General features: G+C 46.3%; 1 protein-coding gene across 5 annotated transcripts in view; it reads right to left on the bottom strand.

Moving 5' to 3' along the window:
* Positions 1–20,406, bottom strand: part of TEDC1 (tubulin epsilon and delta complex 1) — a 78,634-nt gene extending 58,228 nt beyond the window's left edge. For 2 of the 5 annotated variants that reach the window (XM_075508105.1, XM_075508109.1), the window contains exons 1-3: positions 20,221–20,403; positions 19,134–19,212; positions 10,659–10,861 (exon numbers count right to left, since the gene is read on the bottom strand). In XM_075508105.1, the coding sequence (XP_075364220.1) occupies positions 10,659–10,861; positions 19,134–19,212; positions 20,221–20,388 (450 nt within the window). In that variant the 5' untranslated portion in view covers positions 20,389–20,403. Of the gene's footprint in view, positions 1–1,101; positions 1,318–10,658; positions 10,862–19,133; positions 19,213–20,201 lie in introns of those variants that run through there. The other 3 variants (XM_075508108.1, XM_075508107.1, XM_075508110.1) reach the window with 3 other exon arrangements.
* Positions 20,407–23,883: the final 3,477 nt, after the last annotated feature.

Raw genomic sequence — 23,883 nt, 5'->3', positions numbered from 1 at the left:
AGCCAATTCCTGAACTACCACCCTACCCACACTTAGGAACTTAAACCCAGCTCTCCTGTGGTAAAAGATCCAGGCAAATAACCAGCTAAGCCCCATAATAAATACATGTTCCAGGACACCGCAAATCACCATCCCAACTAAGGTAGCTTCACAAACTACAAAACCTACCAAAAGCTCATAAATATGTCTCTGGCTTAGTCAGAGCTAAACACAGTTTATGTCCTAAGAGCATATATTTAAAATTTTTGCAAGGCAGCCTAGAATTCAGTCTCCAACATCACACCAGTTTTGCCCTAAACATTCCTCCCTAGGCTATTTAAAGTCCAATTGTTATGAAAAAAGATGCCAGATCATTCTTAAAAATGTGTGAATGCACTTATGGTTAGACAATGCACCGAGTACAAAAACAGCCAACAGAGTCCTCATGGCACAAGTGCCCTGAGCAGACAAGACAGATTCACGAAACACACTGAACTAAAAAAACCACTAGATGTAAAAGTACTCGAAGGGAAAGAATAAGGGGTGGGAGAAAGGAAGGTGTGAAAAAAAGACATGGGGATATATCAGTTTTCATTCACATTCCATACACATTCCATACATCTGAGCAAACAACTTGTATGCAGCTTGCTTAGAGAGAAAGTGAAGATTAAGAAGTTTCAACTTTTATAGCAGAAATAAAGCTTTTATTTTTGGTTTGAAATACAAAGCAATTCCATGGTACTGGAAATCGGGGAGCAGTTCTACCAACAGTAGATGGGGATAAATTAAACAAGTACTTCATCACACAAATAGTTCATCAAAGAACAACATAAGCATCAACGTGTTTGTAGACTTGTGAGAAGGAAGCCCTTTTTGCCCTGCTTGCTCTATTTGATGATTTTAGTGACCTGGTACGCAGTTGACCTTGCTCTGTTCACACACTTCGAATTAAATGCCAAAAATTGTTTTAAAGCAAAATTCCTTGCAGATTCAGTGGAGATCTTACAATATGCCACAAGCAGTACAGCAAAGAAAACCCTTTGCTGTGCAACTTCATCACACTTCTACACTTCCCGTACTTTCACAATTCATATAGGTATCTTAATGCTTATAAATTCTTACCTTAATAAATTTACTGTGCCCTGCACACACAATGGAAACGAGAAGGCCTGTGCTGCCTGCACTGCTGTAGGAGCAAGGCCACGCAGGGCTAGCACCCCGAGAGATGCTCTTTGCCGACTGCCAGCTGCCATCTGCCGGTAACGGACAGACCCCGGCCGCCGCCGGCCCATCCCCAGCGTGCTGCGGCTTTTCCCCAGTCATCCTCCAAATCCTTCCAGGATCAGCTCTCTGCTTCCTTATTTGGACAGCCAGCAAACAGCCTGCTGTTCTTCCCGTGGAGAAGCAGCCCTACTGCAACATGGATAATGCATCTAACCCATGGATATATGCATTAAGTCAACTCCCTGACATTAATCCTTGAGCAGAGCAAAATAAAGCAGCTGCCAGTTAAAACCGCTAATGCACGCTCCCACCCCACTACTCACTTTCACCCGAGTTAATCTGGGTCTAGATAGGAACTATTTAGTCTCAGGTACTACTTAACCACACTAAGCATGCAGCCTGGTTTCACAAAGGTGGGAAGGAGCACATCTAGATCCCCTGCTGCAGGACTCAGGAAAGGCAAAGCAATCACATAAATCAAGCCAATAAAGTGCTTCTGCAGCTTCTATGGAGTGCTCATTCTGAACAGCTCATAATTCAGACAACGGTTTTGATGTGACATAACATATGTTAACTGGTGTAATTACAGATCTTTTAACGGAGTGTAATTTTTTTAAAAATTAAACACCATAGCCAGAAACAACAGTATCAAACATGCTTTCCTAATTAATACAGCCATATATCTATGTGCAGGAGGGGAAAATGTGAAAAGGAACAATTTGAACAGATGAATGCGAAAGGGACAACACTATTTTCATTAACAGCACCATCAACAACACTAATTGGATTTCCTCCTAGACAAGGTAGGATCCAGATTAGATGTATGCATGGAAAGATACATGGTGTAAGAACCCACTCCCACATGATGCACATACCAATTAAATATCCAGATATTTGCACAGAAGAATGTTTTCCACAAACATAAGTGCTCACAATGTAGAAGTTATGCTCATAGCGTATTCAGCAATTAAAACAAAATAATGTAAAGTCCTGTGTTTCCGCAAGGCCTTTTAGCTTTTAAATTTCAATGCCTTTTATAAAAATTTCTACTCACAACAGCACTCCCAAGAGCTCTGCTAGTATCTGAGCGGCAAAGAGTGAAAAAGAGAAGGCACTGGGGGAAGACAGGAAATGTGAACACAGCTCCTACCCACTCCTGCCTCGTTCAAACAAGCCTGTCTGGCAGTAACCACAGGCCTGAGGCACTAGAGCAAGTCAGTCCCTTATCCCATCCTTCCTCACTCATTCAGGAGGTTACTTAAGAGCTCTGCAATAGAGCAAAAGCACTATGCCTTTAACAGAGCACAGCAGCATTGCCTAATCTTTGGAGCTGCAAGGTCAAGGGTACCACTTTTAAAAATAACATTTAAATCCCAAAGCTCACTGCATCGTGTACTCAGACAAAACGTGGAAACCAAATATACTAAAACAAACATGTGGCAGGGTAGCCCTTAAGGCAGAGCACTGCATGTTGCAGGGCTCAGGAAATGCCATACAGGTAATGCCTTGCACGGCATTTCCTCTGCCTGCAGCTGCAGCCCTGCTTGCCCACATCCATTTTGCTCCACTGTGGCAAGCTGCTGGACAGGGGGTAACCAGTGAAGAGAGAAAGATGCAGCATGCTACATCAGCAGTAAATCTGGAGCAAGAGGCCAACAGGAGAAGAAACAGTAACTGCTCTCCAGGAGAGAAGCAGAGCTCTGCCGTAGACAGAAGGCCTGCCACGCCCTTCTTTGCACGTTCCTTTTGTCCTCCTGAGGAAAAAGCGCTTTATTTCAAAAGATCCTCCCATGAGAGTTAAACCCTGATCACTTAAAATGTGGGACAGCAAAAGCAGAGGATGTTGCCATTTAAATCAAAAGGCCATAGAGCTAAGATAGGTACCAAAGGCACCGGCTGCTCCCCGCCACTGGAGGGCAGGAGAGGCACTAAAACATCTTAAAATCACTTCGCTTCTCCGACAGCCAAGGAAGGCACTCTGCAGGCAGCAGTTCAGTGAAGTACAGAGTACCAGCATGACCACGCTAAGCCTTCCTGTTAGCACGCCAGTCCTCATCTTCCTCTCCTCACGTGAAAGCTCAATCGACTCCAGTGCCTGGTGGTAGGACCTCATCCAGAACGCATCAGCTGTAACACCAGGTTCAAGAAATTTTCCGTTTATTTGAAATTCAGACATTACCCAGAGAAACAGCAAATTCAATAAATTATAAGCCTTTTTGATCATTTCAGACTATTTTAGGGCGTTTTATCTTGACATGCTGTCTTAAAAAAAAAAAATTCTTAGAGGTGTATTCACTGTGTCAGACAAAAATAAATGTTGTTAACCATACATTTTCCAGTGCACCACAGGAAATAGTTTTTCATGGGGAAAAAGGTTCCACGACAAGTCCGAAGCATGGAATTAAATAAAACCACAAAAGATCAGATGGAATAGCATGTACATACGCACATGCAGAATGACAGGGAGACAATTTCAGCTATCAACTGTAACTTGTGCTTTAACAAACACCAAAAAAGTGCATTTCAAGAGTTCAAACTGAAATGTGCTCCAGTTCTTGTATGGCAAAAACATATTCCTAATTTAATCACCTCTGACCACAAAATATGTTTAAGACTACAAGCAATATCAGTAACTAAAGAGATAAAAACTAACACTTCAGGGTTCAATAGTTACCTATTCGGGAAGTGACTTTAAAAAGTACAAAAGGCAGAAAAGCAAAATTCAAGTGTTTTTCTCCCTTAGTTTCTGGTACAAGCCTTTACAGGGCGGGTGGCAGTGCAACGGGAGTGCTACAACAGGCTTGTCAGCCATGCAGGAGCCCAGTGAGCCGCAAAGGTCTGGCCCCGGTGCCACTCCAGCAGAGGCGGCGTGGAGAGGGGTGCAGCACACATGCCAAACACACCAGGCTGCCCCGGGCAAAGCAGCACTGCTTGCTGGCAAAAATGAGGTGATGGAAATTCCGCAGGAGAAACTTTAGGGATCCTGTGCCCTCTGTTTAGGTTTCGGGGACGGCTTTTAAAAAAGTGTTCCTTAGCAGCTACTGAATACGGCAACAACAGTAGCAAAAAAGGGCAAAAAGATAAATGGTGAGAGTTCCTAGGAAGACAGGAGGACAAAGAGAACAGAAGTGTAAGCACGGGGAATAAGGGAGGAAAATCAAAAAATGAAAGCTGACAGGCTAATATAGCCCATAAAGATCTGGAAAGTAATTATGCTTCTGAGTCAGAATCAATAGGTTAATAAAATTCCCTCCTCCGCCCCCACTGGAATAGGTGAAGAGGCAAGAAAAACCTCAGAAAATTTATATCTACTGATACTAGTGCCAAAGGTTTCCTGGTTTTCTGCTGGGGGGAACATCAGGCTTGGCTGGTACGTTAACACTTTCCTCTAATAACATGGTTTATGGAACAGCAGTGACGGTCAAGATTTCTATAAGAGAAAGGCATTTCAACAACAAGATCAGACCAAGCATAAGCCTTACACTATACTGGAAATATCCAGTGAGCCAAACTAGACCATGACAAACAAAAGATTAATCAAACTGCAAACCTAAGAGTCAGAAGGCATGTTTAGTTTCATTTTTCCCCACCAGAAGTAATTAAACTGAGTTCACTTTGGCATGCTAGAGACACACACATGAATTCCAACTATAATAGCCATAATAGCTCTATTTGTCGATTACTATACATTCACAAAAGGGGAGGGGCATCCAATTTTACTCAGAGGGCAAGATGGAGGCAGAGGGAATTAGTGGAACCAAGAACCAGTGTTTGTACAACATATCCTGGTGATAATGAGGGATATAACATCACTACCCCCATGTAAAAAACTCAACAGCCTCCACACATAACTACATTATGGAGCGCACACAGATTAATTTCAGCTGTAGAAATAATACCAGTACAGGCAGTATTCCTCCCTGGAAACAAAGGAATACATGCTCACAGAGTACTGCTATTACCTGCACAAACTATCGTAGATTTGGAGAAAGCTGTGATGATATCGCTAGAATTTAAAAAGCAAGGCAAAACAAAAATTAGTCAAATACTGAATGTGCTAAAAAGGCAGGTTTATATCAAACAATAATCTGCTTCTCAGAGAGAAAGAGAGAATATGAGAACTCCCCAGGTCTGCCTTACAGGTTCAGTGAAGGACAGTGTTTCACCTACCAGTCTTCAGGTGTGTTTTATACTGTACGATTTTCATGTGTAAATAGGAATCAATGAATGGCAGTTGAGAATAATCTGCATGTGCATGATCACCAAAGCAACAAAAGATGTTAAGACTGACATCACATCAGTGCATACTTCAGACAGAAATCCACAAGGGGTGTAAAAAGCCTTTGAAGACAACATCCATCAATTAATTGCTTAGTGCTTTAAGGCAATAACAACAGGGGAGAATTCCCAAGTAGACACTTGAGCAAATCAATGTGAACCTCCAATTCAGACTGTACTTAAGTCTTTATAGATCTAACAGAATTAGTGATTTTTTTTTTTTAAGGCGTTGACCAATGCAAGGTTTGAACTTTCACTTACTGCCTCTGGAGTCACCAACCTGCTGACAGATCAGCACAGTAAATTCAGCGAATGGACTTGCACTACAGCAGCCAGGTACTAGAGTTTGACATGCACCATCGATCCCCTCTTCCCTCTCCTGTTTCTCCTGCACAGCAACACGGGCTCCAGTCAGCTCTTTTAACTGTCAACCCCCTCAGTTTATAAACTTCACACACTGGAAGAGAGCCGTGGGTGGAAGGCTAGAGAGGGCAGAGGCTCCTTCAGTCCTGCTCGTTGAGCCATCCTGCAGCAGGCACACAGTAGCCTGGCTCAGGAGAGACTGCAGCACTGCCCTTAAAAAAAAAAAAATAAAAAAAAAGCTGGAGGCTACATGAGACAAGGTGCCCTGAAGGATTTTCTTACCTGACAAAAGCAGTCAACCCATACAACCATCCTAGGCTACTAACCATGCCTGTCCTTATCAACAACTATATCAAGATTATTTTTTAATTACATTAGCTACATTAAGCACTACCACCTATCACCTTACCCCATTCATCATGCTTTCACCACTGTTTAGTTTATAATTTTAGGAATCACTTAACTTTTGATTCTGAAGATGTAAGTGCATGTAAAAGTAAGCTTGTGGAAGCCTTCCCCAGCTCAGGATCTTAAGATTATGAATTCCATGCAGCGGCTGAGCTCCATGTCCATCATGTGTCATGAATACCCTTGTCCCGCTATAAATAACTGGCCTGAAATCCTTTAGAGCTGATGGAAGTGTTCAATTTGCAGGGGAAGAAAACTGTGTTGCTAAGGAACTGTGAAGAAGAAAAGGCCAGAGAGTGGTAATCTGAAATGAAATGAAAGGAATTAATTTAATTGGCTCTTGATGTGTTGGGTATTTGGCATATTATCAGCAATTTAGCAGGCTGTAGGCTTTGTTTCAAACTTAGGCTGAAAGAATAGTCAGAACACAATTGCACCCTTAATTTAGGGATTAGCTGCATTCTCTCTTCTTCATACAACAGATCCTGTCCACTTTTCAGTCAAAATTTTTAAAGCAAACCACATGAATATCAGTTTGAACTACAGCTATGCCTACAGTTCTTGAGACTCCATTTTTTTAGATGAAGACAAAGGGTAAGGATTTTCTTCACATTTATTCTCACTAGTAGACCAACAGATGTGCTTTGCCAGCAAGTACTGGCTTTCATGCTTTGCTAATTTTGGCAGAGATCTCAGCAATGCACCGAATCAAATACTATTTCATGGATTTTTGTTTTGCAACATTTTCATGTCAGGAAAATATTTTCAATTGTTTATAATAATTTTTAAAAAAGACTCCATGTGGTGGAAGATTTTTCAAGCTCTTTCTCAGCTGAGAATTTCAGTTGTTTTAAAGAGCATTTCCTTTTCTTTCTTGTTTTTTTTGAGACAGATCTTTCTCTAGTGAAGCTTTTTCTCCTTCTTCCTTCAATTTACTTAAATAGAAGGGAGTTACAACTGCAGAGACTACATCTCTGGCATGTGTAGCAACGCCTTTACAATTTGTTACACATCTTCCAACACTTCGCTTAAGTATCACAAATGCCTGGTATTTAACATTCCCGGAGTGAAAATTCCAGCACTTCAATTGTTCAAGTTGTACTTTAACTCACAAGATGTCAGGTATCAAATGGACAACCTCACCTTCTTCCTTTCTTACTATGATTTTAGGGGCTATGTTGTTGAACGCTGACTGATGAGTAGACTTTGCCACATGAAGGTACCCCATAAAATAACAATAGCTATCAAATAACAATATAGAACAATAGCAAAACTATCACACTTTTATGCAACAAACAACAGGCTTTCCTGAGTGGTTTACAAGGAACTGACTAATCAAAATGAGGTGTGTGACCCACCTACCTTCTCCTTCACGCTCACCATTACCTCCTTACCTCCTTAACTATGCATTCCTAGATCTTAATTTGGTTGGGTCTTAGTGGTTGAATTTATTGGTTTTGTAATGCCTCGTTGATCAAATAAAAGATAAGATCTGTCCCTCACAATTCTGTTTAACTTTCTTGTGATGCAGAATCACAAAACACGCTATTTAGACATTTTTCCCCTGTAATATGTTCTACCATTTTTCCCCTATGAACATCACTTTATTGGAGTATGAAAACTTGCCAGAGGAACACCATACAAGAAACGTTGCCGTTAATACAATGAGCTTTACATACACATGCTAACTCCAACTCCCAGTTTACAAAATTTTTTTCTGGCCTATTGAAAAAAATTTTCCAGACCTGTAAACCTTTCCAAACGCTGTTTCAGACAGTTATTGGATAAAAACATGAAATATGTATTCCATGCATTTCAAGAAACACAGGTAGAGCAGGTTAGAATTGCAGTGAAAGGCACCGCAATAAGTTTCTCGGTGCGCCTCTGTGTGGCCATAAGAGATAACATTGTATTACCATAGTTCTTTCATCTCTTTTCCGAAAATGCAAAACTTAAGACCTTCAGAGAAAATAACATAGGCGCTGCCCCATTTCCTGAATTCATATCACTGCTACACTTCACTCATCACTCTTTTGTAATAGAAATTAAGGACACAAAAAATAATCTGCTACCACACAAGAAAAACAAGAAAAAGATAAGAGAAGTTCAAAGTAAAATTTTCTCCAGAAGTGTGTTTTTCCTAAAGTCTCAAGGCACCCTTCACATCACCAGAGGGCACCACCACTCACACCCAGTGCACCAAGCACGGCCTCTTGTGCTCCCTCTTTTGTGCAGCAATCAATTGTAGTGTAGCACAAGTGGTCCGTTTCCTCAAAATACTGTTAATGTTGTTACAAAGGTGACTCTTCCCTTTGAACTGTTTTCCATTCGTACAACTGTTTTCCTTCTGAAGACACTGTATCTATATTGTAGCTTTCCAAACTCACTTTCCTGCTTTGCTGTCCTCCTAAAAAGATTCTAGAAAACCAGGCAGCCTACAGTCTAGGGGAGCACGTATATGGGATCACGAAGACCACAAGGTCTTAGACAGTACAAGAGATGAGCAGGTAGGGTTTCTGACCTACAATGTCCTTTGCCAAAACATGAGACAATTCTGTGAGCCTGTCATTTTGAACCAGACTGACCAGCAATTAACGTCTGACCAGATGAAGATGACTTAGAACAAACTCACAACCATCTAGAGAGGCCTCGGCCACACTAACGCATTGCACTAATCAGTTTAAATTCAGCCTATATTATCTGTTGTGTTAAGAGCAGAGACAGTTTATTTGCAACAAACAAGATACAAACATGGAAAAAACATCATCTTCTCTCCTGAGCTCCTCATGCTACCCTCCAGAGCAACTGTCTATGCAGTAACATGTGCATGCAGTCTTAAATGCAAGGAATGGATTTTAAAAGCAGTATTGCCAAACATTATTAGACGGTGTTTTTGGGGGCGTTTTTGCCCTGGGTTTTTTTTGATCGCATGTATATATTGCGGACACACAGCTATCCTTAGCTTACTTCAGAACAGGCTTTCTATGTGCTAACATCTTTTTATTGATGGAAACACAACAATATACCCCACTGTTCTCTCAAGGAGGCTACAAGGTCATTAGTTACCCCAAGAGCAGTAGCTGCCATTTGAGATCTTTGCTGTTTTTAAGAAGTACTATTTTTCTTAGGATTACTTGCTCTACCCAATGTCAACACACCCAGCATTCACAGCTAACCTGTTTGCCTACACTGTAGAACCAAGCATGCTACAGTCTGGAAGCACAAAACTCAGAAGTGCAAAGAACAAAGGCATTCAGAGGGACCAGACATTGCCGTTCAGAGGGCCCTGGACAAGCGCAAGAAGCAGGCCCACATGAACCTCATGAGGTTCAACAAGGCCAAATGCAAGGTCCTGCACCTGGGTCGGGGCAACCCCTGGTATCAGTACGGGCCAGGGGATGAAGGGATTGAGAGAAGCCCTGCAGAGAAGGACTTGGGGGTACTGGTGGATGAAACACTGGACGTGAGCTGGCAATCTGCACTCACAGCCCAGAAGGCCAACCATATCCTGGGCTGCATCAAAAGAAGCGTCGCCAGCAGGTCGAGGGAGGTGGTTCTGCCCCTCTACTCTGCTCTGGTGAGACCCCACCTGGAGTACTGCGTCCAGCTCTGGAGCCCCCAGCACAAGAAGAACATGGAGCTGTTGGAGCAGGTCCAGAGGAAGGCCACGAAAATGATCAGAGGGATGGAACACCTCTCCTATGAGGACAGGCTGAGAGAGTTGGGGTTGTTCAGCCTGGAGAAGAGAAAGCTGCAGGGAGACCTTATTGTGGCCTTTCAATACTTAAAGAGGGCTTATAAGAAAGATGGGGACAGACTTTTTAGCAGGCCCTGTAGCAATAGGACAAGGGGTAATGGTTTTAAACCAAAAAAAGGCAGATTTAGGCTAGATATAAGGAGGAAATTTTCTACGATGAGGGTGGTGAAACATGGGAACAGGTTGCCCAGAGAGGTGGCAGATGCCCCATCCCTGGAAGCATTCAAGGTCAGGTTGGACAGGACTCTGAGCAACCTGATCTAGTTGAAGATGTCCCTGCTCATTGCAGGGGGGTTGGACTAGATGACCTGTAAAGGCGCTTTCCAACCCAAACTATTCTATGATTCTGTGATTCGCTTACTTGCTCTCCTCCACACTGGTCTCACCTATACTGGAAACAAAAATCAGGGAATTCAAGCAGGGGTGGGAGTTTGAGAAAGAAGGAACCCAGATCACCTGCACACAGAAAGTTTAGAGAAGGGAAGGAAAATGGGTTCCAGATGCTGGCCCCTTTAAGTTTTTTTAAAGCTGGAGTAAGGCATTTGTAAAGGTACCAAGATACCACACATTACACACTAGTGATAACACAGCTGCTGTCACAGAACATTACTTACAGACAGATAAGGTGGAAGGACACAAACATGCTCACCATGCACACAGATGTTTCATCCCCAGTCTTTACTCTGTTCCGAGCCAAAAGCTGCTCCAAGAGGCTGAGTCTGTGCAGCAGCCAGGAAAATGCCAGCAGCAGCTCCCGACTACCCGCTGAGCCGTCGGAGGGGAGCCGATAGAGTTCTGGCCTGCCATAGCCATGGTACCACAACGCTGATTTTACAAATCCAATTTGGTTATCTGAAAAGAAGAAAACAATTAAGAATAACACACTACACTGCACTACTCAATGCATTTACCCATTCAGTTCCAGAAACTGCTGCCTCCTCCGAAAGCAAGATTTTTAATCAAGCCTAAGATTACTGGAGGACAGCGGAGACTACAGTCTTTATCAACAACTGATAAAGGACAGGAGGTAAAGGGTAAAAGCCTTCCTTGTGCTGCCCCATTCTGATCTACAGGAACTACTGCTAAGGGAAAAGAAGAAATTCAAAGTTGAGATCAAGGCCAGCAATGGCCTCTTGGAGATTAGCAAAGGCAACAAAGGTAAATAGCCATCCCCACTATAACAGGACTCCAATTCACCTATTCATTTTTTATGAGCCACCAAGCATGCTATGAATTAGTAAACACTCTGAGTTACTTTACTCCTGAATGAAACTGGAATTTAGAGATAGGAGTTTCACAGCCTGCTGCAAATCTCTGAGCACCAGTGAGCAGGCAGAGATAATGCAGCACACCACACTGCATACCAGACCACATGGACTACTTAATTCTTAGGAATGCTCTGATCTGTATTCCTTCATAGCAGCAAATGTTACCTGACAGCTACAAGACAGACACTACAGAACTATAAAATACTGAGCAAACCCAGAGAAAATTATTATTAAAAAAGGTTCTGACCAGTAAGCCTCAGCTCTGTACTAAGTCAAAACTATAATAAAGAACATAATTAGGGGGCACAATGATAAACCATACATACTGGGGAAGAACCAACAGTTGTTGTAAAAGGAAGTCCTGCTCAAAAAGCTACTGGAGTTCTCCAAAAGCAACAACAAGCAAGTGATTAAGAAAGATTCAACCAATGCAGAACATTTAGACTTCCCAGTGGGATTCAACTGGCACAAAGAAACTAAGCCACTGTGGTGGAGGGAGAGGGAAAGCCCTTGAATGCCAATGACAGCCCAATGACAAGTGCCCAGCAGACAAGAACCAGAGGGTAGGAACAAATGGTGGTTTCACATGAGGGCTCTGTGCTGAACAGTTGCTGTTCAACCAACTCAAAATGACACACAGACAATGTGATAGTGACAGAAAATTTGGTGCTGATGTGATATTACTCAGTAGTAAGGAATGCAGGCAGATCGTGAAGGATTGCAGAACCTAATGAGCCCAAGCTTTAAAATGACAGACAAAATTCTTTTTAGAAAAAATGAAAAATTATGCACACAAGGGAAAAAACAATCCTAACTTTACTAACATAGCAATGGGCTTGGAGCTGACCACTGACTCAGGAACACAATCTTAGATGATAAGATTTTTCATGACAATATCACACTTGGCTCTCATATGCATCCAAAAGCAAATGTGAGAAACCTAGAAAGGAAACTAAACAGAACACAGGGAACACCATTATATTGTTGTCTATATCCCGTGACCCCACATATCAAATTCACAGTGTTATTTTATTTCTTCAGTCCCAAAAAGATTACAGAAGACTTAGGGGGAAAAAAAAAAAAAACAAAGAGAAAGGACAAGTACGATCACAAGTACAGAACAGCTTCATTGTAAGAACTGACAACATAGGCCAAGAAGATGACTGAGAATGGATATGACAAAACTTTTTAAAACCATGAGCACTGTGGAATGGGTGAATAGGGAATAATTTGTTTGCGTGACATTCAATACAAGAACAGTGAGCCACCGAAGTTAGCAAGCATGTAAGTCAAAACAAGTTAAAGAGATGTTCTTCACACATACAGCAAAGCTCTGAAATTTCTGGCCATAGGACACTGTGGACACAGAGTTACACAGACTCAAGGAGGAACTGGATTTATGGAACAGGAGTTCATGGAAGCTTATGAAATACAAAGATATCCTCTCTGGTTTGGGAAGTCTGGGATGTAAATTACTGGAGGCTGAAAGAATACCCCTCTGAAAGCATCCTTCTATATTTGCTCTTTCCTTTCCCCTGGGCATCCACTTTTGACAGCTGGATGGACCTAGAGGAAACTTCAGTTTGATCCAGTTAAGGCATTCTTACAAAGTAAGGAAGAAAGCTGCTCCCCTTTTTCAGTATCTCCATAGGGTTTCATAAAAAAGGTACACACTCAGACACGCAAAAATAACAGGAAGTACAAACCTCGCACAATCAGGAATTGTCACTGCTGTCTTTAATTAACATACCAATTCATCACATTACATACTCATTTGCCTGCTCCTTGCCACTTGTGGTAAAAATATCCCTTGCATTGACACGTATCATAATCTTTCTTTGTCCGGCATCAACTGCTGAGGCTCAAAAACCACATAATGACCAACTTCAAAACAAAAAACAAGAAGAAAAATCCTGTTGCTCTCAAAAGGCATTTGTTCATTACAAGAGACTCTCACAGTGAAGAGTGGTTGATTTAGCATTTTGCAAATCAAGTTAAAGAAGTCTTATCCACCAAAAGTAATACAAAGCCAAGACACAGGGGGGAGCTATAAGCTGACCTATGCTAGTAACCCTATAGGAGCAGTACATTGCTACAGCTCTGCTGAGGCTGGAAGGAGCTGGTAGTCACAAAGAGCCACCAAGCCCTTTGAACCTTGACAAACCAGAGGAAGGTATATTGTTTGCCCTGTTTGACCAACTTTAGGATTTAGGGAAACAAGAGTGCGGATCCCTAAGGAGATGCCTACTTCCAGAGTGCTCCTCAGTCCAAATACACAGCTGAAACTCTTACACAGATTACCGCACATCTTCAGCAGGAGCGGGAATACAATGACTGGCTACGTGAAAGCTACAAATGAATTCCTGACAAAGACATTAACCATGACTGAAGAACAAAAAACGAGATCAGGAGCATGATTAAGCAGGTGACAGGATGGTGCAAAGCTACTGGTTTTTTGCAGGACTAGTGTTTTGCGTGCCAGAGCTTCTGCAGAGACACATGACAGTTGGACAACTGGTTTTAAACCTAGCTTGTTTCTGCATTGCAGGCACAAAAAGGAAACCCAAACACCTAAATCACTCCGTTTGCTCTTTTTGCAGAGCCTGTGGATATAAAAACAAGCAGCTTCCCTTCACGATGCTAGGGTGGCAGAAGTGCCTATGGTTTGCTAAAATCTTGCTGTAGATATGTACTCCAATCCCTCATGCACAGGGGGAGCACTCAGACATTAGAGATTTTATTTTGATCACTCTTGAACATTCCCACATGAACTAGGTTTTCATGTTGCCCTTTCCTTTTCTTTGTGCATTTATCAAGAAAGGAACTGCCATAAGAGGTAAAGGCAGAAATACTCCAAAAGGAAGATCAGTACATACTTTCCTCCTTTTTCAAAGCATCACATGCTGCCATCTGCAGTTCAAGGAGCTCCCCAAGAAATCACACATCAAAGAGAAGGAACAGAGAGCAAGCCAGGTGGTTTTTTCCTTTATCATAATTTCCCTGCTCTGATATGCCACTCAGGACCAGATCCACCAAGGCAACTGGCCTCCTGAATTTCTGTGTTGCTCTGATCCTTTATCTCCCCCCATTTCATCTCTCCCTCTGCAACACATTGCCCTCACATGAGAGGGTACGACTGGTGTGAGTATCAAGCAGGAATTGTGGGTGAGCGGTCAAAGCATGGATCTGGAACCGGGGCTCAAAGAGCCTTTCCATGACCTTAGAGAAGTCAGTTTTCCTCATCTCTACAGTGCTCTGCTTACAAGGAAACACTGCTCAGATAAATGGCAGTAGAGGCTATATAAGTACCCAGGACCAAGATGGATTACTCCATAATGTGCAGCCGAGAGAGAGGAAAAACCATCACTCAGATAACACCAGTCACTCAAACACCTCCTCTTTGACAACATCTTCTTACGGCGTTTCATTAGGATTAGGCAATTTACAGAGAAAGAACCACACAGTCCTTCCAACTAATCCCCTTCTGCATGCACATTATTTATAAAAGTACATTCAGCAAGTAAGACCAGGCTGTGGATGAACCTCAGGGTTCAGCTCTCTTAAAACTATACTCAAGCTGTGCTCTTCCGCTTTATGAATCCTGCAGAATAGTTTCAGTGAATTACAACACGATATTCAAATAAGGGTTATGCATTAGCCTGGCAGGCTAAGATGGAAAGGAACTAAATCAAGTACAAGAACAGACAGAGATACATTACTTCATGCACTCAGGCAAGAAACACCTGCATAGGTAGTGGTATTACGGGAAACTACTGCTGCAGAAGAACATTTTCTGCTTCATTTGTCAAACAAACAAAAATATATCGCAGCTCCAGACCTCTTTCCCGTACTATAAAAAATGAATTGCGACTCCAGAAAAGAAACATTTCCTCCAACTATCTAAATGCATATTGCACTGCTACCTGATGCGGTTGTTAGGTTGTTAACCAAGTTTATCAGAGCTCAGCCTCTGTGAAGAAAGAGCAGCATGAAACCACTAATCATGACTTCATCAGTGAGGTTATGTCCAGAGTACTATTACACAGCTTACTTTGACTCGTACTCCACTGATGAGAGACCCATTGTTCTGACACATTTAAGGGGCTGGAGTGTATTAATGGCTTCCCACCAAAGTTTACAGTAAGTGTTTTTTACTGTGTGAAGAAAAAATTCTTCCAAAATGAGAAACCAAAAGAGTCATTTGCAGAATTTTATAACCACTGACTGGCAGGCTTCAGTGGGGTTTCTGGTTTCTTTTTGCAAGAACACAATAGTTCCTACATTTTAAAACATAAAACTGTGTGGATTTTTTTAATATGTGATTTTTCAAATATTTTATTTTCTGCTAGCTAGGCAATAAAGTATATCAACCACTTAAAAACATGATGCAGAAAGTTTTTCTAAACAATATCACATCACAACCATAACAAGGGAATGACTAGTAGCTGTTCTATTGAAACCAAATTTTTGTCTCCTCTAAAATTCACCTATATGACAAGATCAGATCAAAATCTGACTAATCATAGAATGCTTTGGATTGAAAGGGACCTTTATAGGTCATCTAGTCCAACCCCCCTGCAATGAGCAGGGACATCTTCAACTAGATCAGGTTGCTCAGAGCCCCATCCAACCTGACCTTGAATGCTTCCAGGGACGGGGCCTCCACTACTTCTCTGGGCAACCTGTTCCAGTGCCTCACCCCCCTCATTATAAAAAGTTTCTTTCTTAAATCCAGTCTAAATCTGCCCTCCCTTAGTTTAAAACCATTGCTCCTTGTCCTGTCACAACAGGCCTTGCTAAAAAGTCTGTCCCCATCTTTCCTATAGGCCCCCTTTAAGTACTGGAAGGCTGCTATAAGGTCTCCCCGCAGCCTTCTCTTCTCCAGGCTGAACAACCCCACCTCTCTCAGCCTGTCCTCGTAGGAGCCCAGCCCTCAGATCATTTTCATGGCCCTCCTCTGGACCCACTCCAACAGCTCCATGTCTTGTGCTGAGGGCTCCAGAGCTGGACACCAGTACTCCAGGTGGGTCTCACCAGAGCAGAGTAGAGGGGCAGAACCACCTCCCTCGACCTGCTGGCCACGCTTCTTTTGATGCGGTCCAGGATGTGGTTGGCCTTCTGGGCTGTGAGCACACATTATTGGCTCATGTCCAGCTTTTTGTCCATCAGTACCCCCCCAAGTCCTTTTCCACAGGGCTGCTCTTGATCACATCATCCCCCAGCCCCTATTGAAACCGAGGATTGCCCCATCCCAGGTGTAGGACCCTGCACTTGGCCTTGTTGAACCTCATGAGGTTCACACAGGCCCACTTCTCCAGCTTGTCCAGGTCCCTCTGGATGGCATCCCGTCCTTCTGGTGTGTCAGCTGCACCACTCAGCTTGGTGTCATCTGCAAACTTGCTGAGGGTGCACTTGATCTCGCTGTCAATGTCATTGATGAAAATATTGAACAGCACTGGTCCCAGTACGGACCCCTGCAGGACACCACTCGTCACTGATCTCCATCTGGACATTGAGCCGTTGACCACTACCCTCTGGATGTGACCATCCAACCAATTCCTTATCCCCTGAACAGTCCACCCATCAAATCCGTATCTCTCCAATATAGAGAGAAGGATGTTGTGGGGGACCATGTCAAAGGCTTTACAGAAGTCCAGATAGATGACATCCATTGCTTTTCCCTTGTCCACTGATGTGGTAACTCCCTCATAGAAAGCCACTAGCTTGGTCAGGCAGGACTTGCCCTTGGTGAAGCCATGTCAGCTGTCTTGAATCATGAGATGTGATTCGAGCTGAATGATAATGAAAACTACTAACTCGAAACAGAAATACACACTGGGGTGCAACTTCGAAAGTCACTTGATAAAAAAGGACTTCCCAGATCAAGGAAAAATTTTATGGAAAAATCTGTCCTTTTCCATGGGCAAAATCTGTAAGAGCATTCTGTCCTTGCAATGCACCGCCTTCTTCTAGCACCGCACAACTGCAAAAGGCCCAACATCTGGAATGCAGTCCTTGAAACGTAGGTCTTGCTCTACAGGGCAGTGAGAAGAACCACTGTGACCCCAACAACACACAGACTACAGGTCAAAGCTCAGTGTTTCTTTTGGAAAAACTTTTAGCTGAAAAAAAAAGAAAGGGTACAAGACCATTTGAGTATGGCTTCTCTTTTCCAGAAAGCTGTTCCTACGCCTATGCACCCAGTAACCCTCATATTTCACAGCCTTCCTCTGAGATCTGGCAACTGCTGCTCTCCTTGTTTTAGCTAAGATAATTAAGAGGTTGTACAAAAACAGCAAAGAAAGGAACGCCTGATCCATGGACTAAAGCACTAGACGTGGATTAGAGGAATCCGTTTCAATTCTTTGTTGTGCTACAAGATCCTGTGCAAACCTGAGAAAGTTATTTAGTCCCTATGTCCAAGGCTTCCACTTCATTTCCATGAAATAAATACATGAAAGACCACAAGTGCTCCAGAGCAGGGACAGAGAAGGCAGGTAGTAAAATATTGATTGTGTTCGCAGCAGATAACTCATTCACTTGGCCACACAAAGGTAATTCATGTAATTTGAAAAACAGTACAGCTATCCAACCTGAGTTTCAGCTTTAATCACCAAGTTGTGACTAAACAAGTTTCTTAAAAATCTGCTCAGCAGTTCTGAGCAGAACCACACATTCCTACCTTTCAATCTACCAGCAGAGGCTGGGTTTGCTCTCTCTAGAGCCAGCAACCTGCCACATGCACAGGGAAATCCTGTCTCCAAATGCTACAAGCAATTAGTATGGGAGCAGCCAGGAATCAAGGAGGCTGCACTTGTGCAGGACCGCCTCCACAAAGCCACTAAATTAACTTACCATACACAGCAGATTGTGGATGAGTAGAAAAGCAAAAATAGCCAAATGAAAAATAGCAGTCCTGTGAGTAACACAGAACCATGCTGATGTCCCGCTGAGCTACCAGCAAAACTATGCTGGTTTTGCTCCACACTCCTTGAGAGATATCATCCACAATGCTTAGCCTTTTTTAACTCCGTTTACAGAGCCATCAGATTCCCAGCTCTTTAGGGGTGTAAGCAATGTTGCTTGGGGTTTTTTTGTTTTCAAGGGCAAAAGTGGATTTTAAGTGTTTCAGTCTGAGGAGAGCCCTATCCATCACAGACGATCCCATTCTCAAAACTTCCTCTGACAATGAAAGGGCTCTAGATAGACATCTTTCACAAGAGAAGCCTGGGGAGTAGTATCGTACATTGGAATAACATACATTTAAGAAGTAAACAGTGCTCTGTCATTGTGAGAAGCCAATCTGCATTCAGCTTCTCTCTGGAGTAGTGGCCCTGTCCATAGAGACATTCACGGTCCCTCTAAAATATTCACACATGCTTTACTTTTTGTTTTGTCTAGAACTTCAATACAAAACACTGCCTTTATGGTACATATGCTATAATCCATGGCCCTGACATAGGACTTGATAGAAAATTAACCACAGAATCACACATGATATCTGGAATGGGGAAAGAAGGGATCAAAGGACAAAATAAATCTACTTCTGTAATTACCTCTGCAGATGCTGAGAATGGATAAGATCATTGCAGAGATTTACCTGCAGTGAAACGTCCAAGGGAAGCAAGAGCGCCTAGCAGACACAAAAACATCCCAGTTTCCTGGACAAAGCAAGCGAAAGAGGAGTAAACCTGCCTGCACACCTGTGATGCAACAGTAAGAGTCAGTGGCATAAACTAAAGTATTCAAAATGGAGCATTTCTGATGGGGAGCAATGAGCCAAAGAAAAGATGCTACAAAACCAGTCCCAGTAGTTCCCTGGGACAGCTGGAAATCAGCCAGGCTGACTAGGTTACCTATGGCATCAGACTCAGTCCACTTGCCTCCGTGGATTTGTTTCAGAAGAGCATAGAGCAGCCTCCAGAAATCCAGGCTCTGCAAAAGAAAGAGAGGGGTAGGGGGAGATCAGCAGGCAAAAGATCTGCCACATATTTAGCCTTAATTAGGCAATTAAACCCATATCTGAGCATCAGTTGTTACATGGAAGAGCACACCTACATCCTGCCAACACTGTCGAATCAGGCAGGTTCACACATCGGCTGTCTTACGAACGCTACCTACAGTAAAGTGCACTCAAAAAGAGAAGGGCTATTAACGCTGGCTATACAGCAAGACTCAGCACTTCTATTTTGAGGCACAGGCATACAGGAGTGCGGCTTCCAAAGTATCTGCTCCGATACAACCACAGATGGCACAACTCGCCCAAAGTTAAACAAGCACTTGAAGACGCTGAAAAGATCTGACCACGATAGTATTAAAAACTCACAAACAAAAGGCAGCACACAGCGAGCTGGAACTGGAAATCATTTCTTGGCCACACAAGGACAGCACGCTGACAAACTGAAACAGTTATTCTTACAGTTGGAATTTCAGTCAACACTTGTAAAATGCTTAAAATAGCTAACTCCGCAAGCGGAGCACCCTGTGTGAGATGGAGGCCTCACAAGCATCGCTCCGTAAAGCCCCCAAGCAGAAAGACCCAAGCCGGTGTACAGTAGAGGGAAGCAAACCTCAGGTGACACTAGAAAAGGTGTCGCAGACCACGGTGAAATACCGAGCTTTAAGTTAAAACCACCAGAAAATAAAGCGCCTTCAAGAGCAGCGAGTTTGCGGAGAGTCACACAACATAGTGCCGGCTGGGGCCCACACAGATGCCTCCCCACCCAGCTGTCCCTGTCCCCCGCCCTGTCCCCCCGCGCAGGGATCCCTGCCCGCCCACAGAGACGCCCCCCCACCCGGGCCCGCCCCGAGGGGCTGTCCCTGCCCCTGCGCCCACAGGAGGGCACGGAGAAAGGGGGCGGGGGGGTCACTAGGCAACAGCGGGGGCCGCCGGCGAAGGGTGTCCCGGGGCGGCCCGCGCTCACCGCCTGCGGCCGGTCGAACCTGGCGCGGCGGAGGGTGTCGGGGGCGGGCCGGGCGCGGGGCGGCAGGGCCCGGCACAACGCCCCGACGGCGCCCGGCAGCGCCCGGCCCCGCTGCTGCTGCTGCTGCCGCAGCCGCATCCCGCTCCGCCGCCACTTCCCGCCCTCTGCCGGCGCGCGGAGGGCGCATGCGCAGTGCGGCGGAGCGGCCCCTCCCTTCCGCTGATCCCGCCCGCTGCGGCGCCCCCTGGCCGCTGGGAGGGAGCACTGCGTCGGCGGCCCCTGCGCCGCGTGGCGGCGACACGCGTGGGCCGCGTCCCGAGGAGGGGAGCGCTGGGCTGCGCGGCGCCGCCCGGCTGGGCGTCCCCGGGCCTGTGCCCTGGCTTCTTACAGCTCACTGGTCTTCCCGTTATCTGTTCTCCCTGTGCTCATGCCTTAGGGCAGAGAACTCACTTCTTGCCTCCCCTGGGAAGTAACCCGAGTGGGAATCGCCCAGGGGACGGCACACGTGCTCTTGCCACCCACGTGAGGCAAGACAGGCTCACCCTGAGCCACAGCCATGTCTCCCACCCAGCCGAAAACCCCGAGCGAGCCCTGCAAGCTTCCCCAGCCCTTCCTGGCTGAAAGAGTTATTGCAAAATCCCGGCTTCAGCTTTTCTAAAATTACGACTCTGCTGCTGTCAGACCAAGAAATTGTTTCTCAGCTGATGGGAGAGCGCACGGTTTTGGCAGCAGGAGCTCGGCTCCAATCCCCAGCTTCCCACCTTCCTCCCAGTTCAATGGCGTGTGATGCAGGCAGCTCGGGTCCCCAGGCGTATAAGCTCTTAATTGAAGCAATCCTAGAGATTAATCCTTGGGAGGGCAGCGGGGGAGAAACGGTTCTGCCGTTTGTGAGATAGCCTGAGTCACTGAGATGAAAAGTCCATCTCTTGGCTGGGGTTTACATGGCTGAAACCTGGCCCTGAGATGGATACCCACTGCGGGTCTTACAGAGGGACAACAATCGGTGCATGCCAGGGACACTAGTCTGCTCCACCAGCACAGCGGGCATCCTGCCTGTGCCTATAGATAAGACCTGCTCAAAACCCCCACTAATGGCTTCTTGGCCAATTACCCAGTTCATAATCCATTTAACGTGCTATCTATGGGTCTAACACGATGCTTTTCCTTTTTTTTTCCAATATCTGAACACCATGAAATAACACGTGAAACTCTTTCCAGCTACGGAATGGCCTCTCGCAGCCAAACGGCTGCTCACAATGAGGAGAGAAGTCACATTGGTCCGACGAGACCTTCAGCAAAGCCCGCTTGCTAACGTGAACTGCGTTTGCACTCTTTCCCTCTGGTTGCTGCCTCTCCTGCCTCCCGCCCCTGTGCCGGGGAGCGCGGCCCTTTCCGATGCCGAGCGTTGCATTAGTGCTCTCCCAGTCCCGCGGATCCTGGCTGCTGCTCCAGCCGGCCCTGAAAGGACCCCTGGGTGTGAGTTATCCAGGCTTAAGGATTTTTAAAATATCTTCTCTAGCAGCTGTTGTCTCATATCCTCCTTCTTTCCTAATGGCCTGGAAAGTGTTTTCCTTATTCCTCGTCCAGCTCTAGCTCAGCAATCTCTATTCACTTCTTTGTTCTCCTTCCTAACAGGTTTGGCATCTCCATACGGTTCCTTGCCTTTGGTTCCCAACAGCCCATAAAGTCCTTTTCTATTGCCCAGAGCCTTATCAGACCTGGATAATCCTCTGCTGTCTTTGGCATCCTTCTTGGCTTTCCATACCTTGCTGCTATCGGGCGCTGTCTGGTCCCTCCATGACACATCGCTTGTCTATTTTCCCGTCCCCGCTGCAGTCTCCGGGCAGGAGGACCTTCAGCTGGAGCCAATTTCCTGTGTTTTCTTGACCACTCCATAAACCCTGCTCAAAGCCATCCCTGTCCCCACACACATTCCTCCGTCTAGGCCATTCCTCCCCGGGGCAGCTGCCTGCTTTACTGCTGCCGTGACAAGGGCTCTCCTGCAGCACCCAGTGCACGCATCGCTGGGTGGTCCTGCCCGTCACCCCCGCTCTGAGCTCCTGTCCCCCAGCCAACGCACCAGACCCCCGGACAGCGAGCATCATCACCCAGCATGGGAGCGGCAGCTGGGATGCACGCCATCCCAGCACGCCGAGAGCCCCCGTGCCGCCTCTCCATCCCACTGTCGGACCAGCCCTGTGGTGCCCCGGAGCCGGGCTGGCTGCCCTCCCGGCTGGCGTCCCCCGGTCCCCACGGCTCCCCCGGCACGCAGCCCCGTGGGCGCAGCTGACGCAAGATGCTTGGCGCTGCGGAGGGTTGGCACCCGGCCACGGGCGAGTCGGACGCCAGGCGGCAAATCCCGGCCTCTCCAGCGTGGCACGGTGCGGCGGGGGCTCGGTCCCAGCATGCGAGGCCCCACTTATCTGCTCTGCCGGCTGCCTGGGCGGTTTTCCCAGGGTGGGAGAAGCCAATGGGAAGGCGACAGTTTCCTGCTGCGGAGATGGACCTTGTGCGGTGGACAGACGAAGGAGGTGATGGTGTGACGGCCCCCGGCACGCTGTCCCAGCCGGCATGGCGATGCCACCCCGCTGGCAGCAGAGCCCCTGCCCCGCTGCATCCAGGCCACCCGCACCTCCCCTGTGCTGAGCCCCGGCCCCGCAGAGACTGCCAGATGCAAACGAGCAATGACTGGCTGATGTCAGCACACCACTCTGATGTCACCGTGTGCACCTGTGAGGTCACAGGAGACCAGTGGAAGCCTCCAGGATCCTCAGTATGGCAGGGGGAAGCAGGACGGAGCTGGCTCATGGGCTCGACCTGCCTGGCCGCTCCCCTGGGCTCTCCAGCTCTGCCCTGGCACCGAGGCAGTTCCGGGAGGGGTTACCCAGCAGTGAGCATGGCGGTGGGGACCACAACGGGACGGGAGAGTCTGGGCACGCACTGAGAGGCCAGGGATGCTCCCCCTGGGGAGAGGTCACCGGGCTTCGCCCTCTCTCGGTTCCCAGGGCTCGTGTGATGCCGCACAGCCGCACAGCCGGCCATTTTCGGTGTGATGTGTCAGCTGGGGTCATTTCCGCCCCGGGTGACTCAGCTAGGGCCGAGGGTGCCTGTTTGAGCCCGCGCCATGGCAACCCGCCGCCGCAGACAGCCCCACTGTTTGTGGCTGTTGCCAGAGATGACAGCCACATCCCATTGCCTCATGCAGATTGTATGCGATAACGGCGATCTCTGCTCGCTCCAGCAGCAGCACGGCTTCCTGGTGTCACCTCGGCCCAGCCCTGCCAAGGGGAAGGTGTGAGCTCTCCTCCTGGGACAACAACCCCTTTGCTCTTTGTTTGTTTGGTTTTTTTTTTAATGCTTTTATCCCCGTGAAGGCGCAGGCGGGAGCCAGCCCGTCTCCTGGCCAGGTCCCCAGGCCATGCATCGGTGCTTCCTACGCTCCGCCGCCAGCTCGGGGCAGCCGGAGCTCCTCGCTCCGCTCCTCTCCTCTCTCCTCCCCACAGCAGCGGCGGCGGCCGAGCAGACGCCGGAGCAGAGCACAGCTGCTCTCCCTGCCCGCGCGAGGGAAGCTTTGGGCGGCCGTAGCATTTCATGCCCTGAGCAGACCAGGCAGGCTGCACCGCTTCCTATTGCAAACGTTGCCAGCTCCTTCCTAAGACCCTCCCGGCTCTTTTATACAGGC

The sequence above is a fragment of the Mycteria americana genome, chromosome 7, assembly GCF_035582795.1.
Source record: "Mycteria americana isolate JAX WOST 10 ecotype Jacksonville Zoo and Gardens chromosome 7, USCA_MyAme_1.0, whole genome shotgun sequence".
NCBI lineage: Eukaryota > Metazoa > Chordata > Aves > Ciconiiformes > Ciconiidae > Mycteria > Mycteria americana.
This window is presented reverse-complemented; position numbering and strand designations above follow the sequence as displayed.